Below are 18,549 nucleotides of genomic sequence, written 5' to 3'. Positions count from 1 at the left end.
ACAGCCCCTCAGCACACAGGTCAGACACAGCCCCTCAGCACACAGGTCAGACACAGCCCCTCAGCACACAGGTCAGAAACAGACCCTCAGCACCCAGGTCAGAAACAGCCCCTCAGCACACAGGTCAGAAACAGCCCCTCAGCACACAGGTCAGACACAGCCCCTCAGCACACAGGTCAGACACAGCCCCTCAGCACACAGGTCAGACACAGCCCCTCAGCACACAGGTCAGACACAGCCCCTCAGCACACAGGTCAGACACAGCCCCTCAGCACACAGGTCAGACACAGCCCCTCAGCACACAGGTCAGACACAGCCCCTCAGCACACAGGTCTGACACAGCCCCTCAGCACACAGGTCAGACCCAGCCCCTTAGCACACAGGTCAGAGACAGCCCCTCAGCACACAGGTCAGAGACAGCCCCTCAGCACACAGGTCAGAAACAGCCCCTCAGCACACAGGTCTGACACAGCCCCTCAGCACACAGGTCAGACACAGCCCCTCAGCACACAGGTCAGACCCAGCCCCTCAGCACACAGGTCAGACCCAGCCCCTCAGCACACAGGTCAGAGACAGCCCCTCAGCACACAGGTCAGAAACAGCCCCTCAGCACACAGGTCTGACACAGCCCCTCAGCACACAGGTCAGAAACAGCCCCTCAGCACCCAGGTCAGAAACAGCCCCTCAGCACTCAGGTCAGAAACAGCCCCTCAGCACACAGGTCAGAAACAGCCCCTCAGCACACAGGTCAGACACAGCCCCTCAGCACACAGGTCAGACACAGCCCCTCAGCACACAGGTCAAAAGACTTTCTCTATACAGAAAACTGCAGGTTATATGGATGAGATAAATAATACAAACCCTTCATTGAAAATGTAAAGGGATTCTGAGCTGTCAATAAGAAGGAGGGACAGCAGAGGTGATGGATGGGCAACCAGCACAATTGCAGTGGTGTGTGACAGACCTGGATTTTTGTCAGGATTTGCAGGATAGCGGGTTCAGGGAAGGCCGAGTTCATGATGGTACCAGAACTCATGTGCCTATAGACTCCCGGATGTAAATCTAGCCCTACCTATCAATCACCTGGAACAAATGTGTAGATCACAAGCTATGACTTCGGGGGAGGGGGGGGGGATGGAAATCACTCAGAAGGCAGTAGATATTGAGTGTGGCTGGATAATGGTTAAGGGCTCTGGCACAGGAGACCAAGGTTCAAATCTTGGCAGACTCTACCTATTCAGCAGGGCAAGACTCCCTAACACTGCTCCCGTCTAGTGAATGTGCACTACTCGTGCTGAGCGCGCCCTAGTAGCTGTCTCGCAAGCACTTTGAGTCCGGCAGGAGAAAAGCGCTATATAAATATTAGAATTATTATTATAACTAGGAAACCAGCTTGTCTTCAAAGAAGGTCAAGACCTCAGGCTCCACAACTCTCTAATGCAAGGTGGGCTTTATACTGTAGATAGAGAGTGTTTTTTTCTCGTTATAAACTTTTCTTTGGAAGCCACGACCACAATGTTTTGTACTGTTATGCTGGATCCACACCATACAATTTTTCTGGCAGATTTACCTGCCAGATCGATTATTTCCAGCATGTCCGATCTGAGGATCGATCGGTTTTTTTTAGCGATTTTCTAATTGATTTCCACAGAAATCGATCAGAAAATGGCTAAAAAAAAGATCGATCCTCAGATCAAACATGCTGGAAATAAACAATCTGGCAAGTAAATCTGCCAAAAAATTGTATGGTGTGGATCCAGCATCTGGTCCACACTAGGTCCGGAAACGTATCCGTGGCTGCGTTTTTCAAACCTGATGAAAAACGGAGTCCCGGATACTAATGTTCAAAATAGCAGCCAGCCTCACCCAAGTAAAAAACGGACCCGTTTTCAAAACCTGAACGGAAGGTCCGGATCTGCTGCATTTTCACGCAACGGATCAGGACCACGGATACACGCAGGGGTAGTGAAAAGCAATGAGAAAACGCATCTCCAGCTCCACAGGCAAAAAACTGATGTGAAAACGGATAGCCTGAGCTTTATGATTGGCCCAAAAAAATCCTCCCACTCCTTCCTAATGATGGAGACGTTTTCTGTCAGGGAAAAACTGAACGGAAACTGATGCAAAACTGATGCACTTTCATCAGTTTGCAGTACGGTGGGTACTTCCCCTAATCTTCCCCTGATCCGGACTGCAGTGTCCGTCCTGCAACTGTGTCTAGTGTGGATCTAGCCTCAGGGCTGGAACCCACAAGAGCGTTTTTTTGAGCATTTTGGCAGCGCTGCGATACGCTAGCGTTTTGCCAAAACGCTCAGCTGATGTTAATGGATGGGGCAACTTCCACAGGAGCGTTTGCGTTTCCCAGAAACGCAAACGCAGGACCTGCAGCATTTTGGGAGCGTTAGCGCTTCAATGTAAAGTATTGAAACGCTAGCAGAAACGCTCAGCAAAACCTAAACTGAGCGGTTTTGCTAGCGTTTTGCGGTTCAGCACACTGTAACAAAATTAAAAATAATTCACAGGACCAATCAGGATAAAAACGCGAAACGCAAAACGCTACACAACCGCTGAGGAAAAAAATACACTGTTGCAAAACGCGACCGAAAACTCGCATGAATCCGCTTGCAAACCGCTCATGCAAAACGCTAGCGGTTGCGTTTTGCGTTTGCGGATTTCAGTGGGTTCCAGGCCTCAGGGTCGATTCACAATAGGTCCGTCCACTGCTGGACTTGCTTCCAGATCAGTAGACAGCAGACAAGCAAACCTGCTCAACTGACCCAATACTTTTCTACTGGCCTGTCCACTCAACACATCTGTTTTGCCTACTGAAAATCAGTCTTGCTCTATCTTTAGTTTAGATATAGAAGTGTAATGAATATTTCACATTTTCTAACCAGATAAAGTCATCAAAGAGAGGAAAGCATCCCTCAAGCAAGAAACTGAATTGGAGAAAATTAGTCAAAAGAGACACCTAGATTTTCTTGATATTCTTCTCTTTGCAAAGGTAATGTTTATTTTTATTAGTTTTGTATGTATGAGAGTGACCGCAATGGTTAGTTACGCAAAGTTTCATCTAAAGAGCACTAGTAGAGCTACTGGAGTCATCAAAGATTAAATTGCTTCCACCCGTGTTAAAGTGGACCTGAACTCTTGCACAGGAGAGATGGAAAACACAGAGAAATCCACCCTGTGTCCATCCTTTGTGTGTTTATAGCGAACAGCCTGTCTAATTCTTCCTTCTCAGCAAGTAATGAGCCAGTGTAATTTGCACTCCCAGTTGTCTGCCGAATTCAGAGCTAATATCTAAACACAGTGGGTTAACCCTTTCTGTGCTTCCATCAAACCAGGAAGTAAACACACTGCAGAATATCTGTGTCAGTTCTGTAAGCTGTAAGGAAGAAATGTTTTTCTGTAAAGGTTATTATGCTGTTGCTTATCTTTTAGAGAAAAGAGGAAGTTCTGACTTCAGATTCGGTTTAAACCTAGGAGGAATGTGAAATTAGGGCTATCTGCAGTAATTGAGTAATGCATGTGTTGCTATGGTAATGCACATTACGCTATTTGCACTGTCTGTACACAGCAAATTTACCGGCATAGTGTGAATCAATCCCTTTACGGGCCTTTTCCAATAAGAAATTGCAATCGTGACCTTGCTGTAATGCCATCACGTTTCTTCCCAATTTCCACTACTGCGATTACGCTGCTATTGGGCTGTGAATGGTCGGGTGTATGGCACAATTGTGGTGAATTTGGCAGGGGACACACTTGTCTTTCAGTTTTCAGCGCACATTTTTCTGCGTGCATTTTTTGCACACCAAGGGCTTGATTCGCTAAGACGTGATAACTCACATCATGGCCGTTTTCACGTTTGCGCGTGATCATGAATTTGCGCACACAATCGCAAATTTTCGCATGAAAAAGGCATGCAAAAATTCTCAATTTTATGCGCAAATTTGCGATCGCACGAAAACGGCCATGATATGAGTTATCACGGTTTAGGTAATCAAGCACCATGTGCGTTTGTATGCAGAAATACGTGCACTTTTTTTCCTCAATAGTTAATGTCATTGATCTGCAGGATGTCATTTTTTTTTTCTGCGTGTGAAAAACGCGCAGGAAAGTGTGAACTGGCCTAATGAGTAACACGAGTTCTCAGTTTAAATCAGTTTCTATACAGAAAATGTGCACAAAAACAGTCAAGTGTGTCCCCTGCTGTCACATTTGCGTTTTGCGCCGGAAAAAAAAGGGAAAATCTTGTCTATTGCTGAATTGCATGGGAAAATGGCTCAGTGGTGCGACTTCTAGGCCATTTTCCCGTGGCTCTATACAAAGTATAGCTCAGTTGCACAGAGATTGCACAGATGGCCATTGTGCTTGGAAGAAAATTGCATCACAAATAGATCGCAAGCGATTGGAATAGGAACAATAACCATGGAAAGGTGCTCTAAGAGCCCATTTACACTGAGGATCGCAAAACGCTGGCAAAATTGTTAGTGTTTTGTAACGGGGATTTTTTTGTGATTAACGCTTATGTTTTATTGGACATTTTCGCGATTTTTAAGTGATCCTATTGTTGCTTTTTTTAACATTTCAGTGTGATCACTCCAAAACCGTGAAAAGGCGCTGTATGCATCGCATTTACATTTACCACAAATCGCCAGCGATCGCGACAGTGAGATCACTGCCGTATACTTTTAATTACACTAGCGCATTGCTCCAGTGTGAATGGGCCCAAAGTGACTCCGATAAGTGTCCAGAGGACTAGTGATCTCTGCACGGTATGATAAACTAACATGCACCAGGCCACCAGGCGTAATAGGTGTCCTGTGAGAATAACATGCCATATAGAAGAAAATTGGTTCATTTTGTTTGGTTGAACTCTGTTCTTTTCGTTCACTAACAAATTGTTTCTTTTTGAAATGCCTGTGTTATATTCCTAGGATGAGAACGGTCAGGGTCTGTCTGATGAGGACCTCCGAGCCGAGGTGGACACCTTCATGTTTGAGGGACATGACACGACGGCCAGTGGGATCTCTTGGTTATTATACTGTATGGCCAAATACCCAGAACACCAGGAGAAATGCCGGGAGGAGATCAGAGAGGTCCTGGGAGATCGGAACACTGTAGAATGGTGAGAATTGTCTCTGTTTATGCACTATGCACAAGGCTACAGGGGCGTAGCAATAGGGGGTGCAGAGGTTGTGACCGCATCGGAGCCCTTGGGCCAGAGGGGCCCCGAAGGGCCCTCCCTCAACTACACTATTAGCTCTCTATTGGTCCTGTGCTCATAATAATCACTTCTATACATACATTGAATAGTAGTAATCATTATCAAACTGCTCCCCATCCCCTTCTTGCACCTCTGACACTGTAGTTGCCATTGGTAGGTTTTGGTGCGTTATATACATTGTTATGTATAGAGTGCTTGGGGGGGCCCCATTGTAAAACTTGCATCGGGGCCCATAGCTCTTTAGCTACTCCACTGCAAGGCTAGACACCTTACATTTCCACAGTAGACCATTTATGGCTAGCAACCTCAGGTTCATACTATGTTTTAACTGTTAGCTAGTGGTTAGATTTAGCTAGTGGTTAGGTCTCTTCCCTGAGAGCACGTCATCGCCATGGTAGAGTCTAGTACTTAACAATCTGTGCGCAAACTGTTTTGGAAGCTAATGTCCTCCATTTGCTGCATCTTTTGAATGCAAGTTGTGTAATCTGCCCGTGTGTGGGCTCTGCACATCTATGCAGCTGGTCAACTCGGGTGCAGCCTGTATTTGGAAGAGCTGCCAATATCGCCTCTTGTACAAAAATTTAAGTCTACTTATGACTATCTGCATCCATGTGCATCAGTTTGCATTCAATTTACTTATTTGATTAGGGTTTAGTGCATAGTTTTGCATCTGATTGCGGACCTTCCCTTCTGATTTGTATTCAAGGTGTGTATTTAAGTCCCTGGGGGGCGCTGAACTGCTGGTTTCATTTCAGTTTCAGCCTGATTAGGAGCACTGCCAATCTTTTCCCCTGACCTTACAGTCCCAGCAAACAGACCAACAAAGCCCACATTTCCATCTTCAGTTCTGTTCTTTAGATCAGAGGTCCCCAACCTGGGGGCCGCGGCCCCCTGGGGGGCCGTGGGCAGATTTCTGGGGGGCCGCGGCGGATCTGGCCTTTCTCCCTCTCCCCCCAGCAGCCGCCGTTCCTGATACCTTATGAGCGGGCGGCCGCTTTCTTCCTTATATTCCCCATAGCCCCTCTCCTCTTTGAAGCATCTCGTATTACAGCAGCGCTTGCTGTGCGCATGCTGTAAGGAGGCGGGCAGCGTTCCCATGGTAACGGCGATCGCCGCTACAGGAAGCCTCTGCCCTATTTTCTACCCTTCCTTACAGCAGCCGCGCGGGAAGCGCTGCTGTAATACGAGGTGCTGCAAGAGGAGAGGCGCTATGGGGGATTCAAGGAAGCGACCGCCCGCTCGTAAGGTAACAGGAGCGGCGGCCACGGGGGGCTGTGCGGGGGAGAGGAGAGGCTACACTGGGCTAACTGTACTGGCGACACTGGGGCAGCGATACTGGGCTAACTATACTTGCTATACTGGGCTAACTATACTTGCTATACTGGGCTAACTATACTTGCTATTCTGGGCTAACTATAATTACTATTCTGGGCTAACTATACTTGCTATTCTGGGCTAACTATACTTGCTATTCTGGGCTAACTATACTTGCTATTCTGGGCTAACTATACTTGCTATTCTGGGCTAACTATACTTGCTATTCTGGGCTAACTATACTTGCTATTCTGGGCTAACTATACTTGCTATTCTGGGCTAACTATACTTGCTATTCTGGGCTATCTATACTTGCTATTCTGGGCTAACTATACTTGCTATTCTGGGCTAACTATACTTGCTATTCTGGGCTAACTATACTTGCTATTCTGGGCTAACTATACTTGCTATTCTGGGTTAACTATACTTGCTATACTGGGCTAACTATACTTGCTATTCTGGGCTAACTATACTTGCTATTCTGGGCTAACTATACCTGCTATTCTGGGTTAACTATACTTGCTATACTGGGCTAACTATACTTGCTATTCTGGGCTAACTATACTTGCTATACTGTGGTAACCAGAGGCGTAGCTAGGGCTTTTAGCGCCCGGGGACAAATACTATTAATGCGCCCCCTAAGGTGAAGGCTGTGGCGCACGCAGCGCAAAAAAAGGGGCGTAGCCACATACAAATTTGGGTGTGGTTATGGGTGGAGCCAAATGTACAGGAAGTTAGCAGGTTCACGCTCACCCACCCTCCCTCAGTATGTACCTTCCAGCATGTTCCAAGACAAATTCAGCAATCATGAGCCCCCCCCCCCCCATCAAGACAAATTCAGCAATCATGAGGCCCCCAACATGACCAACTCAGCAATCATGAGGCCCCCAACAAGACAAATTTAGCAATCATGAGGCCCCCAACAAGACAAATTCAGCAATCATGAGGCCCCCAACAAGACAAATTCAGCGATCTTGAGGCCCCCAACAAATCATGAGGCCCCCAACAAGACAAATTCAGTAACCATGAGGCCCCCAACAAGACAAATTCAGCAGTCATGGGGTACATAATTAGATAGCATTTCACATAAATAGGCAGAATGCCCCCTGAATATGGTAGACACCTCTCACCTGGCAGCAGTTCCCCAAAATACACTCAATCCGACAGCAGTGGTTCCCCAAAAATAGGTAGCCCCAGGTCTATAGGTGTCCCCAGAATAGGTGGCCAGCAGTATAGATGTCCCTAGAATAGATGGCCAGCGGTATAGATGTCCCCAGAACAGGTAGCCAGGGGTAGAGATGTCCACAGAACAGGTAGCCAGGGGTATATGTACCCAGTATATGTAGCCAGGTGTATATGTGCCCAGTATATGTAGCCAGGGGTATATGTGCCCAGTATGTGTAGTCAGGGTTATATGTGCCCAGTATATGTAGCCAGGGGTATAATATGTGCCCAGTATATATAGTCAGGGGTATATGTGCCCAGTATATATAGCCAGGGGTATATGTGCCCAGTATATATAGCCAGGGGTATATATGCCCAGTATATGTAGCCAGGGGTATATATGCCCAGTATATGTAGCCAGGGGTATATATGCCCAGCATATGTAGCCAGGGGTATATGTGCCCAGTATATGTAGGCAGGGGTATATGTTCCAGTATATGTAGGTAGAGGTATATGTCCCAGTATATGTAGGCAGGGGTATATGTTCCAGTATATGTAGGCATGTGTATATGTCCCAGTATATGTAGGCATGTGTATATGTCCCAGTATATGTAGGCAGAGGTATATGTCCCAGTATATGTAGGCAGGGGTATATGTCCCAGTATATGTAGGCAGGGGTATATGTCCCAGTATATGTAGGCAGGTGTACATGTGCCCAGTATATGTAGTCAGTGGGTATATGTCCCAGCATATGTAGGCAGGTGTATATGTGCCCATTATATGTAGGCAGGGGTATATGTGGCCAGTATATGTAGGCAGGTGTATATGTCACAGTATATGTAGGCAGGGGTATATGTCCCCAGATTAGGTAGCCAGGTGTCCACCCAGCAGGAGGGGAGAAGCGCAGTGGAGGGAGAGCTATGGGGACAGTGGGGAAGGGTGGACGTCTCCCCCCCCCCCTTCCCTCACCTTAGGGGGCTCTCCCTCCCTCGCTGTCCCCTCCACAACTAATGTCCGGGTGGCTGTTAGCGGCGGGCGGAACTTACCTGCGTCTCGTCGCAGCGCGGGATGGATTTGCCGCTACTCTGGTCTGGTCCAGACCAGAGCAGCGGCTGCAGGACCCGAACTTCTGGCGCTGGAGCGAGACGGAGGTAAGTCCCGCCCGCTGCACCAGCCACCCGGACATTAGTTGTGGAGGGGAGAGTGAGGGAGGGAGAGCACTAAGGTGAGGGAAGGGGGGGGGAGATGGCCCCCCTTCTCCACCGCTGCTCACAGCTCTCCCTCTTCTCTGCGCTGCTCCCCTCCCAAAGAAAAAAACCATGCAGCTCAGCTGGGCGCCCTTGGGGACCTAGCGCCCGGGGGCACATGTCCTACCCCGACCCCCCCTAGCTACGCCCCTGGTGGTAACTGTACTAGCTATACTAGGCTAACTGTACTTGCTATACTGTGGTAGCTGTACTTGCTATACTAGGCTAACTGTACTGGCTATACTGTGGTAACTGTACTTGCTATACTGGGGTAACTATACTTTCTATACTAGGCTAACTGTACTTGCTATAGTGTGGTAACTGTACTTGCTATAGTGTGGTAACTGTACTTGCTATACTGGGCTAACTGTACTTGCTATACTGTGGTAACTGTACTTGCTATACTCGGCTAACTGTACTGGCTATACTGTGGTAACTGTACTTGCTATACTAGGCTAACTGTACTTGCTATAGTGTGGTAACTGTACTTGCTATACTGGGCTAACTGTACTTGCTATACTGTGGAAACTGTACTTGCTATACTGTGGAATCATCTGGGAAAAAAAGGGGGGGGGGGCTGCTGCCGCTGACACTAGCCACACCCACTCACCCCCCCCCCCGCCCGCCCCCAGAGGGGGCCCCGGAGAAAATTTTGGTCGGGATAGTGGGCCCCGGGCTCAAAAAGGTTAGGGACCCCTGCTTTAGATGGACCAAAAATAAAGTTCCACATTAGTTATTATATAAATGGGGTCCAAGGGATAGAGCTTAATGGCATTTACCTCCCCGGCGTTTAATTTACGCAGGATTTTTATACCAAAAGAGGTACCATTTTTTAACCTCCTTGCCGGTCTAATTCCCGCCCGCAAGGAGGCAGCGCAGAACTTTTTTTAAATTTTTTTTTTCTCAAATCATGTAGAGAGCCCAGGGCTCGCTACATGATAGCCGCTGAGCGGCGGCATACCTCCACCCACTCCGATCGCCTTCGGCGATCAGAGTAAGCAGGAAATCCCGTTCAGAACGGGATTTCCTGCAGGGCTTCCCCGGTCGCCATGGCGATGGGGCGGGATGACGTAACCAACGTCATGGACGTCGGTACGTCACAGGGAATCCCGATCCACCCCTCAGCGCTGCCTGGCACTGATTGGCCACGCTGCGCAGGGGTCTGGGGCGGGGGGGGGGGGGGGGCGGCACGGCGGATAGCGGCGGATCGGCGACGAGCGACGAGCTGAGCTCGGGATAACCGGCAAGGAGGTTAAAGCATTTCTTTATATTGTAAGCCTTTTTGCAGGCTGCATGCAAGTTGCGGTCTTGCAAGCTGTCCACAAGCATGCATACAATATAAAAAAGCAGAGTTGTTTTTTTTTTAAAGACACCCCTTGTGGTGCCTAACACTAAAACTCTCTTGGTGGTGCCTAACCTTAACACCCCCCACACCTAACACCCCTAGGACCTAGAACCCCCTGCCTATACCTAAAGACACCCCCCTCAACCAACCCTATCTGACAATATTTTTTGTGCCACGATAGGTGCGATGTTAATAGCTATGATTAGCGGCTACTAGCTGTATTTGGGTGCTTGGACCCAGGGCCGGCCCGCCCATGAGGCAGGGTGAAACTTTTGCCTCAGGCGGCACTTCTGGGGGGGGGGGGGGGGGCGGCACCCGCCCGTCCGTGGGTGTGGGGAGCCGCCCGAGCTGGAGGGGATAGGGGGCAGGAAGGGGGTATTGGGCCTAGCGGCGGGGAGGGGGGTCGGACCCCCTCCCTCACCTGAGTCCCCCGTCCTCCGCTCCCCTCCAGCTTTGAAGAGTTAAGTTGCCGCCGCTATTGTAAGAGGCACGGGCAGGGATTACTTACCTTTTCCGCGTTCCAGCGTGCGCTCCACTGACGTCACTTCCTGCTACGCCGCCCACTGTATTGTAAGTGGACGGCGCTAGGCCAATACCCCCTTCCTGCCCGCTATTCCCTCCAGCTCGGCGGCCCCTTACACCCACGGCTTGGGGGAGGGGGGGGGGGGGGCGGCGATTTCTTCAAAGTTTGCCTCAGGCGGCAAAAAGTCTAGGGCCGGGCCTGCTTGGACCACATGCTATGCATGTGTATGATAAGCAGTTTGCATAGCGTGTAGCCCCAGCACCCACCATTTTATCACAATTTGCATAGTGTGTTGCACCGGCATCTGCTATTATTGCTAGCATGGATAAAACTATAGGGGGGAAGAGTTATAAAGGGGACCCAACTATTACCACACTCCCTTCGATAAAGGGGTCCGTCCTTCAGATCAGATGGTTTTTTTGCCTACACTTGTTATGGGTGTAAAAATTATGATGGCCACACTTGTTTCATGACCCTTGTGAGATGGGCCCCCAGGCTGTAAGGGTCACCAGGGGAGGCAAGGGAAGGGGAGTGAACATTGGGGACCCCATCAAAGTTTTGCTGGAGGCCCTCCATGATTTGTAGATAACCCTGATCACTATTCTTGGCTATTAACATTGCCAACCATGTGAAGCGCCGACTTTATGCCCCTTTTACACTTAAAGGAAAACTTAAGTCAAAAAAAAAATGACATTTACTCACCTGGGGCATCCCTCAGCACCCCGAAGCTGGATGGTGCCCTCGCAGCCCCGCTCCGATCCTCCTGTCTCCGCCGGCGGCTACTTCCGGTTCGGCGAACGCTATAGCAGCATAGAGGGTGATAGCAGCGGCTGGGAACGCGGAAGAACAGCCGCGTTCCCAGCCTGTCGGCGGCTGTCGCCGAACCGGAAGTAGCCGCCGGCGGAGACAGGACGATCGGAGCGGGGCTGCGAGGGCACCATCCAGCTTCGGGGTGCTGAGGGATGCCCCAGGTAGTGTTGGGCGAACAGTGTTCGCCACTGTTCGGGTTCTGCAGAACATCACCCTGTTCGGGTGATGTTCGCGTTCGGCCGAACACCTGGTGGTGTTCGGCCAAACTGTTCGGGTTCGCCCGAACGGCTCATTGCCTGGCCGAACAGGGCCCCTGTTCGGCACGAACAGGGCCCTGTTCTCCCGAATACTGGCCCCCTATGGGGTCGCAGGCATAAGGGGGGAGCATGCCCCGATCGCGGGGGGGGTCGGAAATTCCCCCCACCCCCTCCGCTAGCGCTCCCCCCTCTGCCCGCTTCCCCATTCAAAAGTTAGGAAGTGAAACTGTACCTGTGCGGCCGGTAGTGGGTGACTGGCAGTGGGCGGCACTATGGAGAGACTGAGGAGGAGGAGGAGTCCGGAGAGTGACGCGTTGAGGGAGGCCGGGCAGTGGGCGGATCAGCAGTAGTACGGTACTACTGCTGATCCGCCCACTGCCCGGCCTCCCTCAACGCGTCACTCTCCGGACTCCTCCTCCTCCTCAGTCTCTCCATAGTGCCGCCCACTGCCAGTCACCCACTACCGGCCGCACAGGTACAGTTTCACTTCCTAACTTTTGAATGGGGAAGCGGGCAGAGGGGGGAGCGCTAGCGGAGGGGGTGGGGGGAATTTCCGACCCCCCCCGCGATCGGGGCATGCTCCCCCCTTATGCCTGCGACCCCATAGGGCCCCCAAAAGCGGGATGTTCGGGGAGTTCGGGGTTCGGCCCGAACATGCCGAACATTGCGGCCATGTTCGGCGAACTTTCCCGAACCCGAACATCCAGGTGTTCGCCCAACACTAGCCCCAGGTGAGTAAATGTCATTTTTTTTTTTTTGACTTAAGTTTTCCTTTAATGAGTTGGTGTGCGTTAGTACGCTTTTTTTCCATAGCAGTGCATTGGGAAGAAGATTTCAGTTAAAATGCGTTAAAGGGGCACTACAGCGAAAAACTGTAAAATGTAAAATGTGTGCAAACATATACAAAGAAGAAGTACGTTTCTTCCAAAGTAAAATAAGCCATAAATTACTTTTCTCCTATGTTCAGGGCCGGATTTGTACTTTTTTCCACCCTAGGCCCAGTATCACCAACCGCCCCCCCCACACATTTTTTTCCACACTGCCTACCAACACTTTTAACTTTAAAATAAACAACATTAAAATAAACAGGTGAGATGTCCTCTATTTACTTTCCGCTGTGCCAACTCTGCATTATAAATGGCAGCAGTACAGGTAGTCCCCGGCGGCGAGACGTCAACGCGGCGGGTCGGCGGGCATTCGTAAGTCGGTGTTCGTAAACTGGGGACTACCTGTACCCTTCAGAGCATTTTATGCAAGCAGTTACGGTTAGCAATATGGGCTGCGCAGAACATTCCCTGTCTGCACACCGCACATACGCTGTAAAGTGCGAGACAGAGAGTGTAGGCTGGACAGGGCAGACCATTAGGGGACTACATTCAGCAAAGACAGGATGGGGGCTAGTAAGAAGCCCTCAGCATATAATTACCTTACTATATACATTAACAACAAATAACTTTAATTTAGCTTCTAAAGGGGAGGGGGGCCTCAGTAAAGATCATCACCCAGCTATTGTCATTCATTTTTCATTTGATTTATCCTGACACTGACTGAGTCAGGAACACACAAACATCATGCTGCAGCCAGGCCTGCAGCAGAAACTTACAGTCAAGTCTGCAGTCGAAATTTCACAAATCTGGAGTGGAGAGCGAGTGGAGCCAGCCAGCCAGGGATGTGCGCAGCAGAAAACGCCATTCGCAGCAGCCAGCAGCATGCACCACACGTCATTCGCAGCAGCCAGCAGCATGCATCGCATGGCTCCGAGTGAGTCACTCGGAGTCCGATCCTCTCAGTCCTCCTCCTCTGGGATCCCGCCCCCTGTCCCTGTAGCCAGGCAACTGCAGCCGCTTCCACTTGCCTCTGCTTACACATCGCACACAGAGCAGAGCGGCAAGCAGGGCGGGCGGCTGCGGGCACTAGCAGCTCAGCTGACAGCCTTTGAAGGGTGACAGGTCACAGCAGGCAGATAGTTAACCTGTCACCCGCGGCCGCCCCAGGAAGGTAGCTTAATTAATTCGCCCTAGTCCTGTGCCTTGGGGGCCTGCCCACAAATCCGGCCCTGCCTATGTTGCTGTCACTTACAGTAGTTAGTAGAAATCTGACAGAAGTGACAGGTTTTAGACTAGTCCATCTCTTCATAGGGGATTCTCAGCAAGGCTTTTATTCTTTATAAAGATATTCCTTCAAAAGGATTTAAACAACGATGCTGGCCAGCTTCCCTGCTTACTACACAGTTTATTGGCAGTTGGACAGAGCAACTGCCATTCACTAAGTGCTTTTGAAAATAAATACTGTATATCCCTGAGAATCCCCTATAAAGAGATGTGCTAGTTCAAAACCTGTCACTTCTGTCAGATTTCTACTGCCTACTGTAAGTGACAGCAACATAGGAAAAAAGTAATTTATGGCTCAATTTACTCTGGAAAAAAAGAACTTCTTATTTGTATATGTTTGCACATATTTTTAATGTTACAGTTTTTCGCTGCAGTGCCCCTTTAAGTGTGAACGGTACCATATGAAAACATGGGCATTACTTTGAAAATCAGTTTTCTTTCAGTTCTAACTGAGAGCTGCTGATTAAGTGTAAACGGGGTCTTACCTGCTTCATCATCTGGCACCATGCCCATTGGCTGAATGGCGACCCATTCTCTGCAGAGATGGATTAAGATATGATGCGGCCCTAAGGTGTTGTATTTGGGGCAAAGCATAGAGTGAGGGTAGACCCAAGTGGGGTGGAGTAGTAGGCTCAGGATAGGAGTTATGAGCTTGTAAAAACTACTCAACCTATCACTTTCAGACACAGATCTGATCTGTTTGTTTGTGTGATCAGGGAGGATCTGGGGAAGATGCCGTACTCCACCATGTGTATTAAGGAGAGCATGCGCCTCTACCCACCCGTGCCAGGAATTGCTCGAGAACTAACTACACCAATCACCTTCCCTGATGGGCGGAGCCTGCCAAAAGGTCAGCCACTATTTTTTCTCTCGTTATTCCCTGATATACATTTGTGAATCTGTGTGTAACGATCAGTGTAACACAGAGAGGATCTGATTACCGGTGATCTGCAGTATCACCGAGAATGCAGATATATACCCGATTATTGATGATCTGCAGTATCACCGATAATCAGATATATCTCTAACCTCTGGACACCTGAGTAATATGAGTGTTTGACACAACAGTAATACTTAGAGGAGGATCCCCGTAAAGGGGTACAGTACAGTAAGAGATACTGCTCAGAGAACAGGTTCCTTCCAATGGTCTGATGCTCCCCAAGGGGCGGAGCCAGGCTGAGAGTGGGAAGGACCAGAGAGTGAGTGACACCAATGGTGAAGTGTCACTGACAGGTCTGTGAACTATCTCCAAACAGGGAAGATAGTTTTCGAGGTCGGACAGGCCAGGTCGGCAAAGACAGACAGATCAGGTACAGAGACAGGAGGCAGATGCAGAATCTAGAGACTAGCCGAGTTCAGCAACAGAGTATCAGAATGACAAAGGTACAAAATCAGAGATCAGAAGAATGGTCAGGAAAGCAGAAGGTCATAACAAATAATCAACAATTCCTAGACTAAGGTGTGAGTTCCTTGATCGTCAACACCTTGGAAACTGGTCTAGATAATAACACAATAATACAGAATTCCTAGACTAAGGTGTGAGTTCCTTGATCGTCAACACCTTGGAAACTGGTCTAGATACTAACACAATAATACAGAATTCCTAGACTAAGGTGTGAGCTCCGTGATCATCAACACCTAAGAAACTGGTCTAAAGTAACACAGATACTGACAGGGTCTGAGTGCTACCACGTAGTGATCGCAACGCCAGACACCAGAGGAATGACCAGCACCCAGTATATATACACCAGCGCTCTCCTGCGCCTCCCCTAAGTGCTGGACCAATGAGAACAGGAAGAATTGTCAGCTGACCTGCCTGGTCAGCTGACACCCCTCTGGCTGTCATAAATGCTCTGCCTCTCCGCGCGCGCACGCGTCCTTCTGAACCAGTGTGGACTATCAGTCCCAACCACACCAGACATGTGTTGTAATGCCTCTGCTGTATTGGATGCGGAATCCGCCACACCGCTGTCAGAGCGTGCGACGTTTTCTCCGCATTCAGCAGTACTGAGAGAGGTAGGCCTATGCGTGCAAACCTCCGCGTCGGACGCGGAATCCGCCGCCCTGTTCTCTGGGCATGCGGCGGTTTCTCCGCGCTCCGTCAGGCCAGTGAATGCAGGTCCCTGCGCGCAAGCTGCCATGTTGCATGCGGAATCAGCCGCCTTACTCTGAGTACTTGTGACGGCTTTTCCGCGTTTTCTCACACTGTGATCTATAAATAATGTCTATCCTCCCTTCCTGTCCTCGTGTCCGCAGGTGTAGATGTTTTCCTGAGCCTGTATGCCATTAACAGATGCTCCAGTATATGGGAGGAGCCAGAGGTAATTATGATGATCTGAATTTTTTTGAGAACAGGAAAATCCAGTTACCAAAAACCAGAGCTGGGATAAGGTCCTCCAGCACCCAAGGCTGAGACACCAAAGTGCGCCCCTCCATCCCTTACACACTGATTGCTATTAGACCAAGAGGCTCCCCATGGCCCCAACACTTTAATCTCTAGTTATCTGGCTTGCAGTCACTGCCATGTCCCTTTCTTATTTCTCTCTGCTACAAACACAATAGGGGAATAGCTGCTTGAGCTGTGCGCCCCCTCCTACACTGCGCCCTGAGGCTGGAGCCTCTCTTGCCTCTGCCTCGACCCGGCCCTGCCAAAAACCAGTGGGCTGCACATGGAATGGGTGGGGCACAAGGAACTGGAAACACAACATACTTGGCCTAGGGAGAAGGTTCCTGACATTGTTAACATTTTGGCTGTGTCACTATTGATACAGCAACTTTTTTTATTACTTGTGTGTGCCATCAAAGTGATGTATGGTATATGTTGTTTTTTTTCTGGACAATGTAGGCTTTTTTTGGGTAATATTTATTCTAAAAATTGTTTCATTTTATAGGAGAAAAATAGGTGTAGATGCAGAGAATAAATATTTTTTCACCCTTGTTCCACATGACAGATAGCACAGTAAAAAACCCAGTTCTTCCCAGTTAAAATGATATCACACATGCCCTATTTCATCACTAGTTGGATAGCATACCATTATCACCAGACTGTGTCTGTATGGAGTGGATGCAATAGCTGGGGTCAGAGCCGGGACAAGGTCCTCCAGCACCCAAGGCTAAGACACCAAAGTGCACCCCTCCATCCCTCCCACCCACCCCAGCCGTTACACACTGATTGCTATTAGACTAAGAGGCTCCCCAGGGCCACTAACCTCCCCAACACCTTAATCTCTAGTTATCTGGCTTGCAGTCACTGCTATGTATCCCCTTTTCTTATTTCTCTGCTTCAAACACAATAGGGGAATGACACTGCGCCCTGAGGCCGGAGCCTCTCTCGCCTCTATAAAGCATTGGGTCCCAAAGCTGTCGCCCTAGCAATAGCACCCAATCACTACAGGCGGCAGCCATTACAGGAGTCCAATTAAAGATAACCCGCAGTGGTTTTTGGGGGGCTGATGGGACACAGGCATGTTCTCTGCCTCATGATATGCTTTTGTGTCCCAAACCACCGCTCTCTGCCCCCCCAACAGCCGCGCTATAGCCCCCCGAGATTAGCAACAATATTTGTCGCTACCTCAGAGGTAAACATGGGGAGAGGGATTCCCTGTTCAAAACGCCCACTAAGGACATTCCTACAGGGTCTCCAGAGCTGCCATTGGCCAGCTCTCTCTCCCTGGCCACGCCCCCGCCTCCCTGCACGCTGTGAATAAGAGACAGTCTCTCATTCCAGAGGTCACGAAAGTGAAAGTGGGCCATTGTGACCCACAGGAGCAGCAGGGAGTGGTGGTTTTGGACGCTACCTGATTCGCTCAGCCCTCCGGATCAGGTATCCTAGGTTTTTTTTCATGTCATGAGCCCACCTTGGGCTCTCTTTAAGGCCAGGTATACTGTAGGTGACATAAGGGGATAATTAGTTAGGAAGAGGTCAACAATTCCCTAGTGGGCCCCAGCCCTTACACTTTTTCTCTGAGTTATTACTTTTCCTGTCACATTATGTCATCTGATCACTTGCCTGATATGTATTTGTTTCTCATTATCTGTTGCCAAATACCTATCTTAGTTTATCACTGTAACAAAGTTCAAGGTGTAACAGATAAATGAGATAAGCCTGTGGCACAGCGCCACACAGTGGCCACACTGTTAATTTGCAGTATATGATGAACATTAGTAAAAAGCAAAAGGGTTTTTTTGCATTTCACTTCTATACTCTTGGCAATATTTATTTAAACTAAGAAAAAAGTGGAGGCGGCACTTCTGTGTATGTTGTGACTAATTGCAGAGAAGAATCTACAGTAAACCTCTGTAGTGTAGTGTGCTCTCGGTTCAGGAGAGAAGCAGGTTGGAACTAGTTCATACCATACACACTAAATGAAAGATACCTGGCACTGCTGCTATTGAAAGGTCGTTTTATTCAACCAATCACAATTACACTAAAGGCAGCCCTACATCTAGTGATAATGGGCAGATTCGACTAAGAGCAGGGTCAGATTTACCATAAGGCCCTGTAGGCACTAGGCACGTGCCTATAGGCGCCTGATGAAGGAAAGGCAG

General features: G+C 49.2%; 1 protein-coding gene across 1 annotated transcript in view; it reads left to right on the top strand.

Annotated features, from left to right (window-relative positions):
* Positions 1-18,549, top strand: part of LOC137520765 (cytochrome P450 4B1-like) — a 64,523-nt gene that overhangs the window by 36,296 nt on the left and 9,678 nt on the right. Inside the window, exons 7-10 of the mRNA XM_068239101.1 lie at positions 2,898-3,004; positions 4,941-5,131; positions 14,718-14,851; positions 16,258-16,322. Of these exons, the coding sequence (XP_068095202.1) occupies positions 2,898-3,004; positions 4,941-5,131; positions 14,718-14,851; positions 16,258-16,322 (497 nt within the window). The remainder of the gene's footprint in view (positions 1-2,897; positions 3,005-4,940; positions 5,132-14,717; positions 14,852-16,257; positions 16,323-18,549) is intronic.

This window comes from Hyperolius riggenbachi, chromosome 6, assembly GCF_040937935.1.
Source record: "Hyperolius riggenbachi isolate aHypRig1 chromosome 6, aHypRig1.pri, whole genome shotgun sequence".
Taxonomy (NCBI): domain Eukaryota; kingdom Metazoa; phylum Chordata; class Amphibia; order Anura; family Hyperoliidae; genus Hyperolius; species Hyperolius riggenbachi.
The sequence above is the reverse complement of the archived record's forward strand: the minus strand, read 5'-3'. Positions and strand labels throughout refer to the sequence as shown.